Source organism: Rhinatrema bivittatum, chromosome 16 (assembly GCF_901001135.1).
Source record: "Rhinatrema bivittatum chromosome 16, aRhiBiv1.1, whole genome shotgun sequence".
Classification (NCBI taxonomy): Eukaryota; Metazoa; Chordata; class Amphibia; order Gymnophiona; family Rhinatrematidae; genus Rhinatrema; species Rhinatrema bivittatum.
In genome coordinates this window covers 59,030,418-59,050,153 of record NC_042630.1, presented here as the reverse complement: position 1 = coordinate 59,050,153, position 19,736 = coordinate 59,030,418, and the positions used below count along the sequence as shown (strand labels likewise).

Genomic DNA, 19,736 nt, shown 5'->3' with positions numbered 1-19,736 from the left:
CTAACTTTAAATAAGCTAAGCAAACATCTCAAAGCAACCGGTGATTAAAACCTCTGCATACAGAAGCATTTCAGCTCTTTTAGGTTACCTGGTACATTATCCAGGAACCTAGTGCAATATGATGCTTGCTGAGTCTACACAGTAATTGTACTCCATAAGTCCATCGTACAGTGAGAAATAAGTGTATATTTGTATCTATATGTTCAGCAATTTTGTTCTTTATGATAGTTTCTACCATTTTTCCTGGCACAGACATCAAACTAACTAGTCTGTAATTTCCTAGATCACTCCTTGAACCCTTTTTAAAAATTGCATTCCATTTGCAACCCTCCAGCCTTCAGCTACCATATTATAAAATGCACACGCATGTTATAAAATATGATTCCTGATTTTAATATTGGTGTGTGCATATGCGGGCGGGTCATGACTCTCACTCGCAGGAGGGGATTTTATAATGTATGCACGGTGATGCAGTTGGGCCTTTGTCCAGTTCCATCCTAGTCCACTCTCTGCCAGTCCAAATTTCTGCCAGTCCACTCCAACTAAGGAGTGGGCTGTCAGAGAACTTTCCTATACCCCTAACTACCCTTCCTCCCTTGTCCCCTCTCCTTCCTGACCCCTAAACTAATCCTATGTATTCTGAATTGTTTTGTAACTTCTGTGTGCCAGCCAGCTGCCGGAGCGCACTTCCTGGATATCATCTAATGGTGCTGTCCAGGCTGACCCTGCTCTGACCCCACCCCATCCAGACCCTTTTGTAAACCCCAGCATTTCTGCATCTATCAGTAGATATGGGCATGGCCGAGCAGTTTTAACAATGCGCTTGGTGAGTGCTCAGCCCGGCCATGCGCATATCTAATGATTTTTACAAGCTGGGTTTTGAAAGTTTGGGCGTGGGTCTCTCTGCTCTCTTTGACATCTCTAAGTGCCCCTTTTACCCCTTGATCATCTAATGAACCAACTGACTCCCATGCAGGCTTTTTACCTCAAATGTACCTGAATAAAATGTACCTGTTTTTGTTTTCACTGCAATAATTTTTTCAACTTCTCTCTCTGCCTGCTTTATCAGTGCTTTGCATCTGACTTGCCAGTGCTTATGATGCTTCCTGTTTTTTTCATTCAGATCCTTTTTCCATTTTTGAAAGATGTTCTTTTAGATATTATCTTAGACCTTATCTTGCCAGTAGTCATTAACATTCCTTCTACCTTTTCTAATGCCTGGAATACATCTAATGAGGGCTTCCAAAATTGTATTTTTAAACAATATCCATGCCTTAGCTAAACTCTTAACCTTTGTAATTGTTCCTTTCAGTTTTTTCCTAACCATTTTCTTCATTTTTTCATAGTCACCTTTTTGAAACTTAAATGCTGTCACAATAGATTTCTTTAGTGGGCTCCTTCCAGTTATTAAGTCATATTTGATCGTGTTGTGATCACGAATGCCAAGTTGTTCAAACACTGTTACCTCTCCCACCAAATCCTGTGTTCCACTAAGGACAAGGTCTAAAATTGTTTCCCCTCTTGTTGATTCTTGTACCTGTTTCTTCATGAAGCATTCATTTATTTTGTCTAGGAACTTTACCTCTCTATAATGTCCTGATGTGACATTTACCCAGTCAGTACTGGAGTAATTGAAATCAGCCATTAATACTGTGCTGACAATTAGCTTCCCTAATTTATTTTAGCATTTGTAAGTTCATTATGCCAGGAAGACAGTAACACACCCCCACCACTATTTTCTTCTCCTTTTCACCTGAAATTTCTCTGCAAAAAGATTTAACATTGAATTTTGTTTCCTGTAGAACTGTTATTTTGTTTTGACTCAATGCCCTCTTTAATATATAATGTATCCCTTCCACCAATTTGACACATCTTGTCATTTCAATATAATTTGTGTCCATGGTATCACAGTGTCCCATTGGTTATTTTCCTTTCTCCAGGTCTCTGAGATGCCTGTGATATCCACCTCTTCATCCAGTTCTATACACTCTAATTATCTCATCTTATGTTTTAGACTTCTAGCATTTGTATAAAGACATTTCAAAGTATGTTTTTTGTTCGTATTAACAACCTTTTCCTCAGCTGCCGGGGTTATTTGGAATCTTTCTGCACTTTACTTAAAGACACCTGGTCCATTTTGGCATTTATTACATCCTCTCTACTGGGATGTTCTATTTTGTCTGTTCTCTCAATATCCTTCACAGGCATTTTTCCTGTTCTCTTAGTATCCTTCAGAGGCATCGGCTTCTTAGTAGGGATGTGAATCATTTTTTTAACAATTTAAATTATCGTCCAATAATTTTAAAATCGTCATTAATCGGTAAGGGACTCGATACAATAGGAATTCCCCTGATTTATCATGAAAAATCGTTAAATCGAGTACGGGAATTATTTGGGGGGAGGGCAGGAAAACCGGCACACCAAAACAACCCCTAAACCCACCCCGACCCTTTAAAACCAATCCTTTACCCTCCCCCACCCTCCCGAACCCCCCCAAAATGTTAAATTACCTGGTGGTCCAGTGGTGGGGGGGGGGGGTGTCCTGGCGCAATCTCCCACTCTCGGGCCATCGGCGCCATTTTGGCTACCACTGATAAAAATGGCGCCAATGGCCCAATAAAAAAAACCCCACCCCAACCCTTTAAAATTACCCCTTTGCTTCTCCCACCCTCCCGACCCCCCAAAAAACCTTTTACATGTACCTGGTGGTCTAGCGGGGGGTCCGGGAGCCATCCCTTCAATCATAGCCTTGGTGCCGGTGCTGGACTGGTTTCAAAATGGCGCCGATCGCCTTTGCCCTCACTATGTCACAGGGAGCGACGGTCGCTCCCTGTGACATAGTGAGGGCAAAGGCGATCGGCGCCATTTTGAAACCAGTCCAGCACCGGCACCAAGGCTATGATTGAAGGGATGGCTCCCGGACCCCCCGCTAGACCACCAGGTACATGTAAAAGGTTTTTTGGGAGGTCGGGAGGGTGGGAGAAGCAAAGGGGTAATTTTAAAGGGTTGGGGTGGGGTTTTTTTTACTGGGCCATTGGCGCCATTTTTATCAGTGGTAGCCAAAATGGCGCCGATGGCCCGAGAGCGGGAGATCGCACCGGGACCCCCCACTGGACCACCAGGTAATTTAATATTTGGAGGGGAGGATTCGGGAGGGTGGGAGAGCAAAGGGGTCATTTGTAAAGGGTCGGGGTGGGGTTTTTTATCTCCTCAGACCTCACTAAAAAATTAACAATGTGAATTGGAATCGGAACCGATTCCAATTCACATCTCTAACGATCAGATTTTTTCTCCCTCCATCCGAACCTGATCGTTAAAACGATCGGGCATACGATTCACATCTCTACTTCTTAGTATACTTCAGAGATGTGCTTCTTAGTATACTTCAGAGGCATGTGATTCTTAGTATACTTCAGAGACATGTGCTTCTTCGTATACTTCAGAGGCATGTGCTTCTTAGTATCCTTCAGAGGCATGTGATTCTTAGTATCCTTCAGAGGCATGTGCTTCTTAGTATACTTCAGAGGCATGTGCTTCTTAGTATACTTCAGAGGGATGTGCTTCTTAGTATACTTCAGAGGCATGAGTTTCTTAGTATCCTTCAGAGGCATGTAATTCTTAGTATCCTTCAGAGGCATGTGCTTCTTAGTATACTTCAGAGACATGTGCTTCTTAGTATACTTCAGAGGCATGTGCTTCTTAGTATCCTTCAGAGGCATGTGCTTCTTAGTATCCTTCAGAGACATGTGCTTCTTAGTATACTTCAGAGGCATGTGCTTCTTAGTATCATTCAGAGACATGTGCTTCTTAGTATACTTCAGAGGCATGTGCTTCTTAGTACCCTGAGAGACATGTGCTTCTTAGTATCCTTCAGAGACATGTGCTTCTTAGTATACTTCAAAGGCATGTGCTTCTTAGTATCCCTCATAGGCATGTGCTTCTTAGTATACTTCAGAGGCATGTGCTTCTTAGTGTACTTCAGAGGCATGTGCTTCTTAGTATCCTTCAGAGGCATGTGCTTCTTAATATACCTCATAGGCATGTGCTTCTTAGTATACTTCAGAGGCATGTGCTTCTTAGTGTACTTCAGAGGCATGTGCTTCTTAGTATCCTTCAGAGGCATGTGCTTCTTAATATACCTCATAGGCATGTGCTTCTTAGTATACTTCAGAGGCTGTGCTTCTTAATATACTTCAGAGGCATGTGCTTCTTAGTATACTTCAGAGACATGTGCTTCTTAGTATCCTTCAGAGGCATGTGCTTCTGAATGACTGTTGGCTAATATTATCCCTAAAACTTAGATATAAAGGGATTAATTTTATGCCTTCATTTATTATGTTTCTATTAAAAATATATTTCCCATGTACAAGAAATTTAATTTCAAATCAAAACCAGATAATTTCAAAGAATCATGTTTTTGGAAATGTGGGGATTTTCTTATAATTTGCTGGGGAAGTTATCAACTAAATCTGGAAACTGTCTGACAGATTTAAAGTGAGTTTTCTAATTTTTAGTATCTTCTCTGATTTTGACTACTATAGAAACCATGGATTTTACAGATAAATTGATATTCCAGTGTGGTTTGTTGATTCATAGAGTTCATATTTTATTTTTTTAGAAAAGGTTCACAGAACAATTTTGAAGACCTAGGACATATTTTACTGATTTAAAAAAAAAAAGTCTGGTTTGTGAACCTTTTTGAAAAGTGGATGCATGCTTATGTCTTACCTGGGTAAATTTTGGACTCCATCCAATGGCACTCACATTGATGAGGAGTTGCTGACCCCGAGGAGCAAATGGATTAAATGTTCCTACTTTATTTTTCAAGACTATTCCTCTACGGAAGACCAGAAAGTTTATGATGTCAAATTGAATTTGCAGTTTCCCCTCATCATCAAAGATAATCAAATCACCAGCTGAAGTTCTGAATTGAAGATTTCTCATGTATCGGTTTATCTTAAAACAAGGAAAGATAATAGCAATCAACCCAAATTTTGAGTGAAATAGTTAATTATGGGTTAATTTCCAGAGGATTTAGGCATCTATATTTTAAATTAGGCTTCTAAAATTATCTCCTTGGATTTCAAAGAGTGGATGGTATTGGAGTGGAGACACGATAGGAAAAAATAGGTTCTTACCACTGATATTCAGAACAAGGCACCTAACAAGCATTCACATTGGTAAAATAATTAATTGCAGTCTTAAATTTAGGAATCTTGAGTTCCATATTTAAATAGTTTGTCTAACTCAGTTCAGACCTTAGCCAGAGAAAGAGTGGGATTTGCAGTTCCTGTAGTGCAACTGCTGTTGATTTATCTGGATAAGTTTTTACATGGATATGATTTACCCACATAGATCAGAGATGTTCCAGGGTCATTCCAGGGCGATGCTAACCTAGCCAGATAACTTAGCTGGGTAACGCTGATATTCAGCATTATCTGGGGAAGTTATCTAGGTAAGTCTGGTCATGCCAAAGAGCAGTCCTAATCCTTTTGGATATCTTGAGCTTTAACTTGGTGTAGTCAGCAGAATTAATAACTGACGGGACATTAATGGTTATTTGGGCAGCTTTCTTTATTATGCAAAATAGCAGCACAATGGTGCAGTTTTCTCCTAACACAGACAATATATAAGAATTATAGAAAATGAGAAGTAATCTAAAAATAAGATAATTCTCTTTTATAATAATTAAAACAGGAGAACATGAACATAAGAACATGGCATACTGGGTCGGACCAAGGGTCCATCAAGCCCAGCATCCTGCTTCCAACAGTGGCCAATCCAGGTCATAAGAACCTGGCAATTACCCAAACACTAAGTCTGAGTACTCAGTAAACACAGAACGATAAAGAAGAATTTTATTTAATCAAATTAAATGTTGCGATCCTGCCCGCGAGGAGCGCGGGCAGGCTCTTACCTCGTGCGGCTGACGCTGCTGCCATCGCGTCTGTCTCTCCATGGCCTCCAGGCTCCCCTCCAGCCGCCTTCTGCAGCGGGGCTGACCCGCCGCGAGCTCTCCCTGGCGGTCAGGACCCCCTCTGCTGCTTCTGGCTCTGCCACGCCCGGGATCCCTGGCCGGCAGGGAGGGCGTCCCTGCTGTTGCCCGTGCTGCAGTCCGGGCCACCGGGAGCTCTCCCATGCGGCTGGGTCACTACCACCGCTCCGGTGTTCCCCGACGCTCTGCAGGCTCCCCGGGGTCCTTAGCCGGCAGGGAGGGCGTCCCTGCCGGTGCCTGCTTCAGCCCAGGTCCTCGCCCGGCAGAGAGCCATCCCTGCCGGTGCCTGCAGCCACATCAGCTCCCTGCAGCCAGCCTTACCTCAATTCTGCCATCCTGCTTCAGGCTTCGTGGCTGGGAGCCGCTAAGCCGCCTGCCTGGCTTCCTTGGATTCTCCACGTGGCCGGGAGGGACGCCACCCAGCTTCCTAGGGCGCGGGCGCACGACTCTCTACTCCTCTTCTAGGGCAAGCCAGGTGTGGCCCCCTGCTGGCCCCTCCCTGGGCGTTATCATCAGCCCTACTAAAGGGTTCAGCTTTCAGTCTAACCTGGCCTTCGCAAGGAGTTGGTCACTCCTGGGATCCTACCATCCTTGCTCCAGGAGTTGTCCATGTTCCAGCCTTCTGCAAGGTCCAGTGTTGCTTGTTCTCTGTCGGAGCTCCTCGTCCTGTCCTGATGTCTGCTTGATGTACCAGCCCTGATGTTTGCCTGTTCATGTTCCTGCCCTTGGCCTGTCTTCCAATCGGTACCCGTATTCCAGTTCTGATGATGCTTCCCTTGCCTTTGGCTGCCAGTGTGCAGCAAACCCCGCTTTAGGCTGCCGGTGTGCAGCAACCCTGCTATAGGCTGCCTGGAGTGCAGCAACCTGCTTCTACCCTGTTCCTGAAGCTCCTGAAAGCTAGCACCTCGTTCCTGTGTCTTCAAGATGTCCTGGTGCCTCGCGGCAAGCCATGTCGTGGTCCGTGACCAGCCCCATGGGCGGGCTGAGTAGGGCGCTTTGTGATGCAAGCCATGCACCTCGTTCCTGTGAGAAAGCCTTACCCTGTTCCTGAATCTCCTGAAAACTAGCACCTCGTTCCTGTGTCTTCAAGATGTCCTGGTGCCTCGCGACAAGCCATGTCGTGGTCCATGACCAGCCCCATGGGTGGGCTGAGTAGGGTGCTTCGTGATGCAAGCCATGCACCTCGCTCCTGAGTTTGTGAGAAAGCCTTATCCTGTTTCTGAACTCTCTGAAAGCCTGGTATCCTGGGGCAACCCCTGTTGTGGTCCATGACAAGCCCCACGGGCGGGCGTGTAGGGCGCTCCATGTTGCCAGTCTCGTACCTCGCCCTTGAGTCTCCTGTATGCATCATACCTCGTTCCGGACTCCTCGTCTCTTCTTCCTGTACCTCTTGCCTGAGTCTACGTCTGCATTTCCAGTACCTCATGCCTGAGTCTACATCTGCCCTTCCAGTATCCGTGCCTGAGTCTACATCTGCACTTCCAGTATCCGTGCCTGAGTCTATGTCTGCACTTCCAGTACCTCTTGCCTGAGTCTACGTCTGCACTTCCAGTATCCGAGCCTGAGTCTACGTCTGCACTTCCAGTACCTCATGCCTGAGTCTACTTCTGCACTTCCAGTATCCGTGCCTGAGTCTACGTCTGCATTTCCAGTACCTCGTGCCTGAGTCTACGTCTGCACTTCCAGTATCCGAGCCTGAGTCTACGTCTGCACTTCCAGTACCTCATGCCTGAGTCTACTTCTGCACTTCCAGTATCCGTGCCTGAGTCTACGTCTGCATTTCCAGTACCTCGTGCCTGAGTCTATGTCTGCACTTCCAGTATCCATGCCTGAGTCTACGTCTGCACTTCCTTTACCTCATGCCTGAGTCTCGTCTGCTTCCATGTTCCAGTCTTCGCTGCCCTGGCCTCCATCCGGCCTGCTGCTTCGTGCCGTACCCTGCGGCAGGTCCGAAAGGGCTGGGAACGGTCGGAGGACTGTTCACAAGACCAACATAGCGTTCTTGGTCTTCCGAAGCGTGCGGGTCCGGAGGAGGGCCTGTCTTCCAGTCTTCACTCCAGCTTTCTTCCGTCCGGCCCATGCTCGGGCATGCCACGCCTCCCGCGGCACCTCTTCAGACCTCTCTGGTGTCGAGCCGCGGCCCAAGGGCACACACATCTCCCAGGAGTGGGATCGCTTTCCTAGCACTCCCCAACATTAAAACAATTTTAACATATAGAATGTGTAATTTGTCATTCTTGTCTAAGTACATTGCATCAGCCATATTCCTGTTTATGCTCTGTAACATTCATTTAATCCAGGTTGGGTACTTATAGATTAGCTGATGTTTGCATTTGGATAAATACATTGTTCCCATGAATTCATGTGATCCCAGATAGGTATGCACAGGGCAGAAGTTCAGCCTTTCTTTCTATTCAGACCTCTCCTGGAGTATTGAGTTCAGTGATGAAGGCAGCATCTCTTAATAGAAATAGACAAAAAGGGACAGTAAGGAGAAGGGATGCCAAAAACCTCATTAGACTTAAGTACCAAAATATTTATACCTAAGAGAAGAGGAATGGGAAGGAGAGGAAGTGATTTGATAGAGTTATTAGGCATGAGCAGAGATAATATTTTTGTTTCATTTCATAGGTCACATCCATTTTGTTGATATGTTTTTCTTTTCCCATTAAAGGCAAAAAGGGAAGCAATGCAGCCTACTCTGAGCTCAGTGTCAGTGTGGCACTGAGAGTGATGTGTATAGTGTAAGAATCTGTAAAGGGGCAAAAGTCTATGAGTAGTGGCAGCAGCTCTCCAAGGAACCACCAGAGGAGCAGAGCAACATCAAGCATGTCAAGAGCACCAAAGGCTTAAAAAACCAGAGGCATGAGTCTCCAAAGTAGTACGAGAGGGGTAAAAGGGTAAAACGAGTGGCATAAACATCCTGAGACATCATGAAGGGGGGAAGGAGCAGAAAAGGTAGCAGGAAAACAAAAAAAATAAATCTTAACAGTGGTACAAGGGCTCACTACCCCCCAGTGTGACAGATCGTGAAGCTCATGAGCTCCACTGACTTACTGGCATTTCAGCTTTTGCAAGGTTTGGCCTTGCAAGTCCAGCAGTTACCACTTAAGTGCAAACCTTATCTCAGCACATGGATGCCCTTCCATCACAGAATTCATCTGTTTAGCCTCCAGTTCCAGTTGCAGCTCCTCGGGTGCCACAACTTCTCTTTGAAGCAACAGTTATTCACCATGCTCCTCCTCCCAGCTATGACCGGAGTCCAAAGGCCTGTAGGAGATTCTTGAATCAGTGCTAGATAGCTTTTGAATTGCATGCTGCCAGTTTTCCTTCAGACTGGGCTAAAGCGGCCTATATTATCTCACTCCTCATTGGTCTGGCCTTGGCTTGGGCTTTCCTGCTTTAGGAATGCAATAACTCCTTGCTTAACAATTTCACTGATTTCATGGCACATTTCCAGAGAATGTTTGAGGAACTAGGCTGCTCCTCTGCTGTGATTGACCTTATTCCTCTCTGCCAGGGCTCACAGACTATGGGCCAGTAAGGTATTCAGTTCCAGAACCTGGCAGCGGAACTTCACTGGAACGATGAAAGCCTGACAACCGTGTTTTGGCAAGGCTTAGCCACACAAATCAAGGATGAACTTACTGGTCAAGAGATTCTTATGTCTCTGGATGTGTTGATTACCATCTGCACCCAAACTGACATCTGCTTCCATGAGAGATCTCATGTGCGAGGCCAAGCCCATGTGGCACTGTGGTTGGCATCTAGGCTCCAGCTTCTGCTAGTGACTCCAATCAAAAAAGTTAATCCTTCGGTTTTTCAGAATAAATCCAAGCAAATGGGCCATTCCTACCTGATGGAGGATGAGAGACATTGACAATGGCTTCAAAACCTTTGCCTCTATTGTACTGCTTCTGGGCATCAAATCAGTGTTTGCCCCCTAAGGCCGTAAAACATCCATTGCCTAGGAATGGTGGGGAGGCATCTCTAGGTCCCTCAACTAATGATCCCTTTTGTGGATAACCATTCTGGTCTACCTCCAGACTGTTATCCAGAAGCTTCTGACTGACTCTGGTGTAGCAGGCAAATTCATTGACGAGACTCTGGTCCATTGTATTGCCAGTCCTGTGGACCAACTCCTTTGTGTGAGCCTAATCTCCTTGTTTTTATGGAGAGCTGCTGCCCGAGAGTATCATGACTGACCCAATCCATGACCCTCAGGGTTAGTCTCCTATATCACGAATGAATCTCAATTTATATCCTAAGGGGCTCTGTAAACCCCCTAGTCATGGGTTTACCCTGGCTCCAGTGAGATGGTCCTACTGTGAACAGGTCTAAAGGGGACATCAAATCATGGAACCCATACTGCCTAAAGCATTGCCTCAATCCAGTCACCCCTTCTATTGTCATTGCAGTGTCGGATCTCGCAATGCAACTTGGTCTCCCTTGGGCCTATGTAGACTTTCACAATGTATTCAGAAAAAACCAAGCCAATATCCTGCTCCTTATCAACTGTATGACTGCCTTATTGTCCTCTGCCAGAAAAAGTACAGCCTTTAATAGGGCAAACCCTCTGTCGGTACTAGAGACCTAGTCAATGACTGAGTAGATTAAAGAAAACAAGGATTGAGGTTTTGACCATCACTTTTTGTCACCTGCAGGAACATTGTTTTTCTTTGCGCCAAAAAGGATGGATCTTTAAGGCCCTGCATTGACTAAAGCAGCCTAAATTATTTCGCTGTAAAGAACAAGTATCCATTACCCCTTATTTCTGAACTCTTTGATTGTCTCCAGGATACCAAGATCTATATTAAACTGGATCTTCAAGAAACCTACAATCTCATCATAATCAGATATGGGACTGCATTTAATACATGCGATGGACAGGAGAAATATCTCTTTATGCCCTTTTGAATTAGTCAACACTCCTGCCATATTTCAAAACTTCATAAATTATATCTTCAGAGACCTCTTGCAAAAATGCATTCTGATATACCTGAATAATATTCTAATATTTTCCTGGAGTCTCGCACAACATCATTCCTAAGTGAGAATGGTTCTCCAATAGCTCCATGAAAAATAGACTATATGCTAAGCTGGAGAAATACTCCTTTCAGTTGTCTGAACTATCCTTTTTGGGTTATATTACCTCTGCTCAAGGTCTGAAGATGGACCCTACCAAACTAGTGGCCATCAGAGAATGGCCCCTCCAGTGGACTCAAGGCTTTGCAATGCTTCTTAGAATTTAAGAACTATTACAACCTATTTATTCCTCATTATTCTTCGATCACGGTGCCGCCGACAGCTATTAAACACAAAAGGGCCACCCTGAAATATTGACCTAAAGACACCATTTGAGACTTTGAAAGACTTAAAGAGGCCAAGTCCACATCAGTCCTCTAGCATCCCAACCCAGACAAACTCTTTTATTTGAGGTGGACACCTTCTCCATTGAGACAGGGGTGCTTTTATCCCAGAGAGCTGCAGCTTACCTTAAAAAGAATAGCAACATCTCTTGCAAGGAGTCAAACATCTCTTCACTGTTATGATGGATCACAAGAAACTTCTTTATCTCCAAGAAGCCAAGAGGCTCAAGCCACGATAGGCTCGATGCTCATTATTTTTCAATAGATTTAATTTCCACATAGTCCTCTGTCCTCCTGAGAAGAATATCAGAGTGGATGCACTATCACACTTATTTAATACCTTTAATACTACCACTGAGCCAAAATTCATTTTAGATTCGACTAAGATTCTTGCAGAGACCTTCTTCATCATTCTGATTTGCAAGATAGTGATAACCACACACATCAGAGAAAGGTTCTTCAAATGAGATCATTACTTCAGGATAGGCAGACATCAGGGATTCTGGAAACCGCAGATTTGATTACACATCAATATGGGTGGCCCTGGATGGCTCAAGATGTATGGGCATTCTAATAAGCAAAGGTCAAGTAGAAAAAAGGATTGCTGAAGAGATAAATAATGCAAAGTGCTGGGGATGCTATCGAGTGGTTCCAAGAAAGACATATTCATGGTGGCTCTGTGTCCCCCAGCATTTGCTGTCAATTTGGAAAACAATAATCTTCACGAGACACTGCTGCATTCCCCATTAACTGTTATATGTTAATGGGGAGTGAGGACAGAAGACTATGTGGAAATTAAATCTATTGAAAAAAAAAACAAAAAAAAAACTAAAGACCTGGCTCTTCCGACAGGCATACCCAGATTAATTTGCTTCCCTCTACCTTCACCCCTTCAACCTTTATCACCAATCCTCTCATAGGCGACACCTAAGTTGTATAGTTTGTAGACTCTTGTAACTATATTGTATATAGTCCCTTGTAATTAACCTATCCGATACCGTTCAAAGTTGATGCTTCAAAACTTACTAGAGATGTGAATCGTGTGATCGATCGTCTTAACAATCGATTTCGGCTGGGAGGGGGAGGGAATCAGATCGTCGCCGTTTGGGTTTTTTAAATATCGGGAAAATCGTGTAAATCGAAAACCGGCACACTAAAACATCCCTAAAACCCACCACGACCCTTTAAAATAAATCCCCCACCCTCCCGAACCCCTCAAAATGCCTTAAATGACATGGGGTCCAGTGGGGGGGAGGGCGGGAAAACCGGCACACTAAAACAACCCTAAAACCCACCCCGACCCTTTAAAATAAATCCCCCACCCTCCCGAACCCCCCCCAAAATGCCTTAAATTACCTGGGGTCCAGAGGAAGGGTCCCGGTGTGATCTTTTACTCTCAGATCTCCGGTGCTTGTAGAAATGGCGCCGGCGCTACCTTTGCCTTGTCATATGACAGGTCAAAGATAGCGCCGGCGCCATTTGGTTTTTGTCCTCCGAGGTCAGGAGCGTAGGAGATCGCTCCCGGACCCCTAGGGACTTTTGGCCAACTTGGGGGGGCCTCCTGACCCCCACAAGACTTGCCAAAAGTCCAGCGGGGGTTCGGGAACAACTTCCTGCATGCGAATCGTTTTTCCGTACGGAAAATGGCGCCGGCCACACGGCGTATGGCCGGCGCCATTTTCCGTACGGAAAAACGATTGGCGGCAGGAGATCGCTCTCGGACCCCCGCTGGACCCCCAGGGACTTTTGGCCAGCTTGGGGGGGCCTCCTGACCCCCACAAGACTTGCCAAAAGTCCAGCGGGGGTCCGGAACAACCTCCTGCAGTCGAATCGTGTTGTGTATGGCCGGCGCCATTTTGCGCCGCCAATTTTGCGCAAAATGGCGTCGGCCGTAGACAACACGATTCGACTGCAGGAGGTCATTCCGGACCCCCGCTGGACTTTTGGCAAGTCTTGTGGGGGTCAGGAGGCCCCCCAAGCTGGCCAAAAGTCCCTGGGGGTCCAGGAACGACTTCCTGCATGCAAATCGTTTTTCCGTACGGAAAAACGATTCGCGGCAGGAGATCGCTCCCGGACCCCCGCTGGGGGCCATTTTGCGCAAAATGGCACCGGCCGTAGACAACACGATTCGACTGCAGGAGGTCATTCCGGACCCCCGCTGGACTTTTGGCAAGTCTTGTGGGGGTCAGGAGGCCCCCCCAAGCTGGCCAAAAGTCCCTGGGGGTCCAGCGGGGGTCTGGGAGCGATCTCCTACACTCCTGACCTCGGGGAACAAAAAACAAAATGGCGCCGGCGCTACCTTTGACCTGTCATATGACAAGGCAAAGGTAGCGCCGGCGCCATTTCTACAAGCACCGGAGGTCCGAGAGTAAAAGATCACACCGGGACCCTTCCTCTGGACCCCAGGTAATTTAAGGCATTTTGGGGGGGTTTGGGAGGGTGGGGGATTTATTTTAAATGGTCGGGGTGGGTTTTAGGGTTGTTTTAGTGTGCCGGTTTTCCCGCCCTCCCCCTTCCCCTCCCCCTTCCCCTTCCCCTGATTTACGATTTTCTGACGATAAATCCGGGGAATTGTTATTGTATCGCGGCTCTAACGATTTTTGACGATTTAAAATATATCGGACGATATTTTAAATCGTCAAAAAACGATTCACATCCCTAATATTACTTACTGCACTGTGTATTTATCTCCAATCCTCTCATAGGCGACACCTAAGTTGTATATAGTTTATAGTCTCTTGTAACTATATTGTATATAGTCCCTTGTAATTAACCATTCTGCTACCGTTCAAAGTTGATGCTTCAATACTTACTGCACTATGTATTTACTCTCTCCCCCTTCCCTGCCCTGTTAATTGTATTTTCAGTCTTTTAGTTACAATGTAAACCGGTATGATGTTTGCATACTAATACCGGTATGATGTTTGCATACTAATACCGGTATGATGTTTGCATACTAATACCGGTATATAAACGTTTTAAATAAATAAATAAATAAATAAATAAATAAATAAGTTCATCCAGTGCTCCTCTACATTTTCTTCACTCCTACATAACCGGCTTTACTATTCATTCATTGGGCTTCTGTCCCTCCTGACCCAGCCCATCTGGTGAAACATGGTGCATGTTGAGGGACCAAAAATCTGTTCGCTTCAAGCAACTGTGAATAAACGATGCATATGTCAAAATTAATTTTTTGTTAAGTCTCTTCGATTGTGTCCTGTAACACAAGGTTCCATGAACGTAACCAGCATTATACTATCTACTACTGTAGTCTATACCTGCTACTGTATACCACTCATCGTCTCCATTTCTTATTAGTATTTGCGGATGATACCAAGATATGCAACAGAGTGGACATTCCTGAAGGAGTAGAGAAAATGAAAAGTGATTTACAAAAACTTGATGAGTGGTTGTAGATTTGGTGGCTAGGATTCAATGCCAAGAAGTGTTGAGTTATGCATCTGGGCTGTGGTAATACAAAAGAGCTGTATGGATTCGGAGAGAGGCTGATGTGCACAAACCAAGAGTGGGATCTTGGGATGATAGTGTCCGGAAATCTGAGTATGGTGAAGCAATGAGACAAGTCAATAGCTAAAGCAAGAAGAATGCTGGGCTGCAAAGAGAAAGGAACAACCAGTAAGAAAATGGAAGTGCTGCTGCTTTTGTGCAGGTCCTTATTGAGGCCTCACCTGGAATATTGTGTTCAGTTCTGGAGCTCTTATTTCAAAAGCGATAAAGACAGGATAGAGGCTGTTCAGAGAAGGGCTACCAAAATAGTGTAGGGTCACTATCAGAAAGCCTATGAAGTGAAACTGAAAGATCTGAATATGTACACCCTGGAAAAGAGGAGGTGTTGGAGTGATATGAAACAGACCTTCAGGTACCTGGAAGGTTTTAATGATATACAGACATCAAACTTTTTCTATTGGAAAGAAATCAATAGAACTAGGAGTCACAAAAAGAAACTCTAGGGATGACATCTCAGAACCAATGTTAGAAAATGTTTCTTCACTGAGAGGGTAGTGGATGCCTGGAATTCCCTTCCGGAGGAAGTGATGAAAACCAAAACAGTGAAAGAATTCAAAAGGGCATGGGATAAATAATGTGGATCCCTAAAGGCTATAGAAGGAAAATGAAGAAAAGAGTGCATGGGGGTAACTTGCTGATGTGGCGATTACTATCCTAAACCAATACGCTTGATACTCAAACATTGCTCTCTGTTTCAAAGGCAAGGCATAAAGGGTAATTAGATTCAAACAGCAAGTGAGGGCCCTGACTTTTATGGTCTTGAAAACTGAATAACTGAAAAACAAAGCTTCAGTCTGCTTTGAACTTCAAGGAGACAGCACAATTACAGATTCTTGGGGAGAGCTAAGCAACAAAAAAGTTTAATTTATCCTTATTTGAGAGGGCTTCTTGCTTATATTTTTCACCCCTTAAACTATGACTCCTGTCACAATAAACAAGACTTTTCGATAATTCTTGCTTTTTACAATATCACTTTCCTTTTTACCCCTTCCACCTATCTGACAGACCCTGTTCAAAATACTCCCAGATACTGCAACAAGTTTTTTTTCTCCACCCGACTCAGCTACTACTAAATGTTATTCTATTAAATGTTAAGCTGTTAAATATTAATTTACTAAATATTAATCTGTTAAATGCTAATCTGTTAAATGCTAATCTGTTAAATGTTAAACTGTTAAATGTTAAATATCTACTAGCAAATGTATTTAATTGTTGTACATGTAAACCGGGGTGAAGGCACCTAGCCATACCTCGGTATAGAAAAACCTTTAAATAAATAAATAAATAAATAAATAAATAAATATTTTTCTGTGTTTGGAGTAGAGATTCTTTATATTGTCCTAGATATTGATATTGCTGCATTACATTGCTGTGTATTTGTTTAAGCAAAAAAATAAATAAATAAGGGAGCAGACTCTTCAGCTTTGGGTGGGTGAGTCATAGTGCATTGCAGGGGGCAATCAAGTTTTAGGTCTGCTTTGAACTTCAAGGAGACAGACATAACTACAGATTCTAGGGAAAAACTAAGGAAAAGGCTTAACATAGCTAGACAATCTGGGGGAGGGTCTGTTAAAAATCAACAGCAGATACAGTGTCCAGTGAACAGCCCATGTCAAGTGTTAACTGTTAAACTCCCACCCACCCCAGGAATTATGCCTGAAAACATAATTGGTAACAAGATAATTTGGAAATTTAGTCATTCCTCAGGTGTTATTCATCAAATAAATTTACCAAAATGAGGACTATCCAATGTAACTATTGTGGAGCCTTTATTTTGAGGGAAATCATCTGGAAACTTAAGGCTTGCCCCATTTGTTCAGAACTCTCTTCCTTGAAAAAGGAGCTCTCTGAAGTTAAAGCTGAATTAGTTGCAATAAAGAAAGTTTCACCTACTTTACAGTATTTAGGAATTAATTCCTCATTACTATAGAATAATAAAAAGTCAAGGAGAAAGGGGTTTCCAGTGGGCTCAGGTAGAACAAGACCTGTGATTCACAGACACCCATTCTTCAGAACTGTGCAGCCGACATGTCTACTAGGGATGTGCAGACCAAAAGTTTAAGTTCATAAGTCCATAAGTCGAAAGGGGGTCCCATTTGCGGTCAATATGGACATATGGAGAATTCCATAAGTTGAGTCTATGTCCATATTTGCAAATAAAAATTTAAACCCCTCACCCGCCTTAATCCCCCCCCCCCCCAAGACTTACCAAAACTCCCTGGTGGTCCAGCGGGGTCAGGACGCCATTCCTGAACTCCTTTGCAAGGAGCACGTGACGTCGGCGCCACGTCGGAGTTACGCGGCGTCACGTGATTCCCCTCGGGTTCGCTCCCGGACCCCTCGTTGGGCTCAAAAGGAACTTTTGGCCAGCTTGGGGGGGCCTCCTGACCCCCCCAAGCTGGCCAAAAGTGCCTTATGGGCCCAACGAGGGGTCCGGGAGCGAACCCGAGGGGAATCACGTGACGCCGCGTCACTCCGACGTGACGCGGACGTCACGTGATTCCCCATGCGTCCGCTCCCGGACCCTCACGGAACTTTTGGCCAGCTTTGGTAAGTCTTGGGGGGGGATTAAGGAGGGTGAGGGGTTTAAATTTTTATTTAGATCAACAATCGCGATTTCCAACGTATTCAACATAGCTATGTTGAATAAGTTGGAAATCCGATCGTTTAAGCCTCATCTTTTTTTTAAGTTAAAAAAAAAAAAAAAGTTGCGTTTTCCATTTAAGTTCAAAACGAATGCACACCCCTAATGTCTACCCCCACACTCACATAGGGCATTAATGAACCCAAAAAACAACAGGATTACAGTAGGCTTTGGTAGAATAAGACCTGTGATTTATTTATTTATTTATTTATAGGTTCTTTTATACCGAGGTACGTATAGCTATACATCACCTCGGTTTACAGTGAAACAATAATTTAGCAACCAGCTTTACATATAACAGTTTGAACACAGAAAACCTTTAACTGAAAAGTCTTTACAAACAATGCTAACTTCAATAACTATGAAAACCAAAATATATTAATATTTATGTATTATGCGGGATAACATTAACTGACATAGGCAAAACCAAAGTTCCATTAAGGTCAATATGTTGCATGAAAGATATAGGGGGGAGGGGTATGGTTTAGCAGTATGCAAAGGATTCAAAGAGTGAATGCTTGTTCAAACAGCCATGTTTTAAGGTATTGTTTGAATGTTTTGTGACATGATTCAGTACGTAGGTCCAGCGGCATGTTGTTCCAGATATTGATACGGAGACACACGCTCTGTCAAGTGACACCAGTACAAAATGCCTTCTCTGTATTAGATAATGAAGAAGCTCTTGCAAAAGAGATTGAAGAGCTATCTGAAAAGAAAGAAGAAACCCAATACATACAGAAATTCCATAATACAATCAATAACCAAAGGAAAAACCTCATTGTGCTGGGTGACTCTGTCATCAGAGGCACTAATTTGGGAACTCTTTTCAAGGGAAACACTGCAGTTGAAAGCCTTCCAGGATCATTGGCCGGCAAAAATGCTATTCAGATAGTCAAAGCGATCAAAGAAGAAAGCAAAGACTCTAAAGTTGATATTATCATCCATTTTGGAACCAGCGACCTCGCTAGAAACAGAATCCAAGTGGTACAGAGAGATTTCCAGGTTCTAGCGAAGCAGATTAGTCACATGGCAACAACCATTGCCTTTTCCGAAGTGTTACCTGTTCATGGAAAGAGGCAGGAGAGGCTAAGCCATATTGATAACTTCAATGTATGGCTCAAATCCTGGTGTAAGGAACAAAGTTTTGGATATATTGGGGGCAGGGGCCATGTATAGTACAGTAAAAATCTCTTTGTCAAAGATGGCTTACATTTGTCTGTCAGGAAAAAAGAGCCTATAAGTTCCCAATCAGTAATCAAAATCATAGAAAAAGGGAAACCTAAACAATAATAAAGGATATCACTACTAATTCCAAAAACAAAAGCTAGAAAACTCTCTCTTTAGGCAAAAAATATTTTTTTGTTTTTTATAACCTCATCAGCAAGCCAGACAAAGTCCCTCAACAGCTGATGAGGTCTTCCGGTCTAATCAATCATTTGTGGTTTTAAAGATGATTGTTAAACCTAAAGTTGTCATTGAGTTAGAAACAGAACCAAGAATGCTGGAGAAGCTGTGCTTCTCTTCCCTTCAATCTGTCTGCAAATAATCACACTGCCTGACTTCACTGCTGCATCAGATAGAGACAGAACAATCACTGGCACTGCTTCAGTCTCCACCCCATTCCTGCCCTTCCTCCAGTGAACACAGGAAGCAGTGCCACTGACTCTGTCCTGCCACAGTAAGACCACTGACAATAGCAGAAAAGATCAGAAAATCCCTTTACCTGTGCCAAAGCTTACTTTTTAAAAAACATTTTTAAACTCTCAAAGAGCATCTGAATAGGTATCCTTCTCTGCTAAATGAAACAAAGCAAATGGATTTCCTTGGAACAGGTTCAGTCTTCACAGTAGGACTAAGTCACGGTTACTTGATGCAGATGGAAGCTATTGGTAAGGCTGATTACAAAATGCTTCATCATGATTTGCCCTCCTACCCTTTTTACTGCCTCAGTTCTGACATGGCTGCTATGCCACACAGGCAAGAATTGGTTTCTATTGTTTTATTTTTTATTTTATTTCAAAATATGTGTTACCCACCCCTCCAACAAATTTTGGAGCAGGGTACAAAACACACTTAGAAATAAGTGTTATGACTCCTAGCCAAGATGGCGGTGTGAGAGGACGCCAGGTTGAATCGCTCCTCATTGAAATTATATTTCCTTGATGAGAATGCCTGCAACACGTAAAGGCAAGCTACG

General features: G+C 43.9%; 1 protein-coding gene across 1 annotated transcript in view; it reads right to left on the bottom strand.

Annotated features, from left to right (window-relative positions):
• The window catches only part of LOC115077729 (vomeronasal type-2 receptor 26-like), a 187,645-nt gene that overhangs the window by 22,641 nt on the left and 145,268 nt on the right, over nt 1-19,736 (bottom strand). Inside the window, exon 4 of the mRNA XM_029580016.1 lies at nt 4,729-4,956. Within this exon, the coding sequence (XP_029435876.1) occupies nt 4,729-4,956 (228 nt within the window). The remainder of the gene's footprint in view (nt 1-4,728; nt 4,957-19,736) is intronic.